Consider the following 1,108-nt stretch of genomic DNA (forward strand, 5'->3'; position numbering starts at 1 on the left):
GCCCCGGCCATCGCCTTCGGCGGGAGGTGGGTGCGGTGCGTGCCGGGTGGCGGCCCGGGAAGTGGCCCCGGGGGCGCCGCAGCCCTCACCCTTCGTCCCTGCCCAGCTACGGGGGCATGCTGAGCGCCTACATGAGGATGAAGTACCCCCACCTCGTGGCGGGCGCCCTGGCGGCCAGCGCCCCTGTCCTGGCGGTGGCGGGCCTCGGCAGCCCCTACCAGTTCTTCCGGGACGTGTCGGCGGTGAGTGGGGCTCTGGCCCTGGGTGGCGCCCGCGGCACAGCGGCTGCGGCCACCACTGTCCCCATCCCCAGGACTTTGAAGCCCACAGTCTCAAGTGTGCCCAGCGGGTGCGCGACGCCTTCAGGCAGATCAAGGACTGGTTCCTACAGGGAGGTGAGCGGCACGGCCCGGGACCTGCCCGGCGCCAGGGCCCCGCCTCAGGAGCCTCCACCGGCCCTTGCTCCCCTCCCCGCAGCCCACCAGGCGGTCAGCCAGGCCTTCGGCACCTGCCAGCTGCTCTCCAGCCCGAAGGACCTGACTCAGCTCTTCGGGTTTGTCCGCAACGCCTTCACCGTGCTGGCCATGATGGACTACCCGTACCCCACCGACTTTCTGGGACACCTGCCCGCCAACCCCGTCAAGGTGGGGGCCCCAGCCCCAGGCGGCAGGGAGGAGCTCTTGGAGCTGGGCGTGTCCCTCCCCAGGGTCTCGCACCCACGCTGGGCCTGGGGCCACGGGAGGCGTGCGGGGCTGCAGGCTGCGAGTGGGGGCCCACGGAGGTGCTGCCCGGCAGGTGGGCTGCGAGCGGCTGCTGAACGAGAGTCAGAGCGTCCGGGGGCTCCGCGCGCTGGCAGGTGCGTCTGCTGCCCGCCCGCCCCGAGCGGGAAGTGCCCAGGCCCTGCGGCCGGCCTGCTGGGGAACCCCGCAGCCCCGCTCCCGCTGGGCGCCCGCCTGAGGCTGCCGCGTGTGTCCAGGGCTGGTCTACAACGCCTCGGGCACCGAGCCCTGCTACGACGTCTACCGGCAGTACCAGGCCTGTGCCGACCCCACGGGCTGCGGCTCCGGCTCGGACGCCAGGGCCTGGGACTACCAGGTGTGGGCCGGCG

At 73.6% G+C, this 1,108-nt stretch overlaps 1 protein-coding gene across 1 annotated transcript in view; it reads left to right on the forward strand.

The window, feature by feature from the left end:
* The window catches only part of DPP7 (dipeptidyl-peptidase 7), a 7,550-nt gene that overhangs the window by 4,725 nt on the left and 1,717 nt on the right, over positions 1 to 1,108 (forward strand). The window contains exons 4-9 of the mRNA XM_012721158.1: positions 1 to 26; positions 107 to 242; positions 314 to 395; positions 478 to 644; positions 796 to 856; positions 977 to 1,101. Of these exons, the coding sequence (XP_012576612.1) occupies positions 117 to 242; positions 314 to 395; positions 478 to 644; positions 796 to 856; positions 977 to 1,101 (561 nt within the window). The 5' untranslated portion in view covers positions 1 to 26; positions 107 to 116. The remainder of the gene's footprint in view (positions 27 to 106; positions 243 to 313; positions 396 to 477; positions 645 to 795; positions 857 to 976; positions 1,102 to 1,108) is intronic.

Source organism: Condylura cristata, unplaced genomic scaffold (assembly GCF_000260355.1).
Source record: "Condylura cristata isolate star-nosed mole 26May11 unplaced genomic scaffold, ConCri1.0 scaffold00006, whole genome shotgun sequence".
Taxonomy (NCBI): Eukaryota; Metazoa; Chordata; class Mammalia; order Eulipotyphla; family Talpidae; genus Condylura; species Condylura cristata.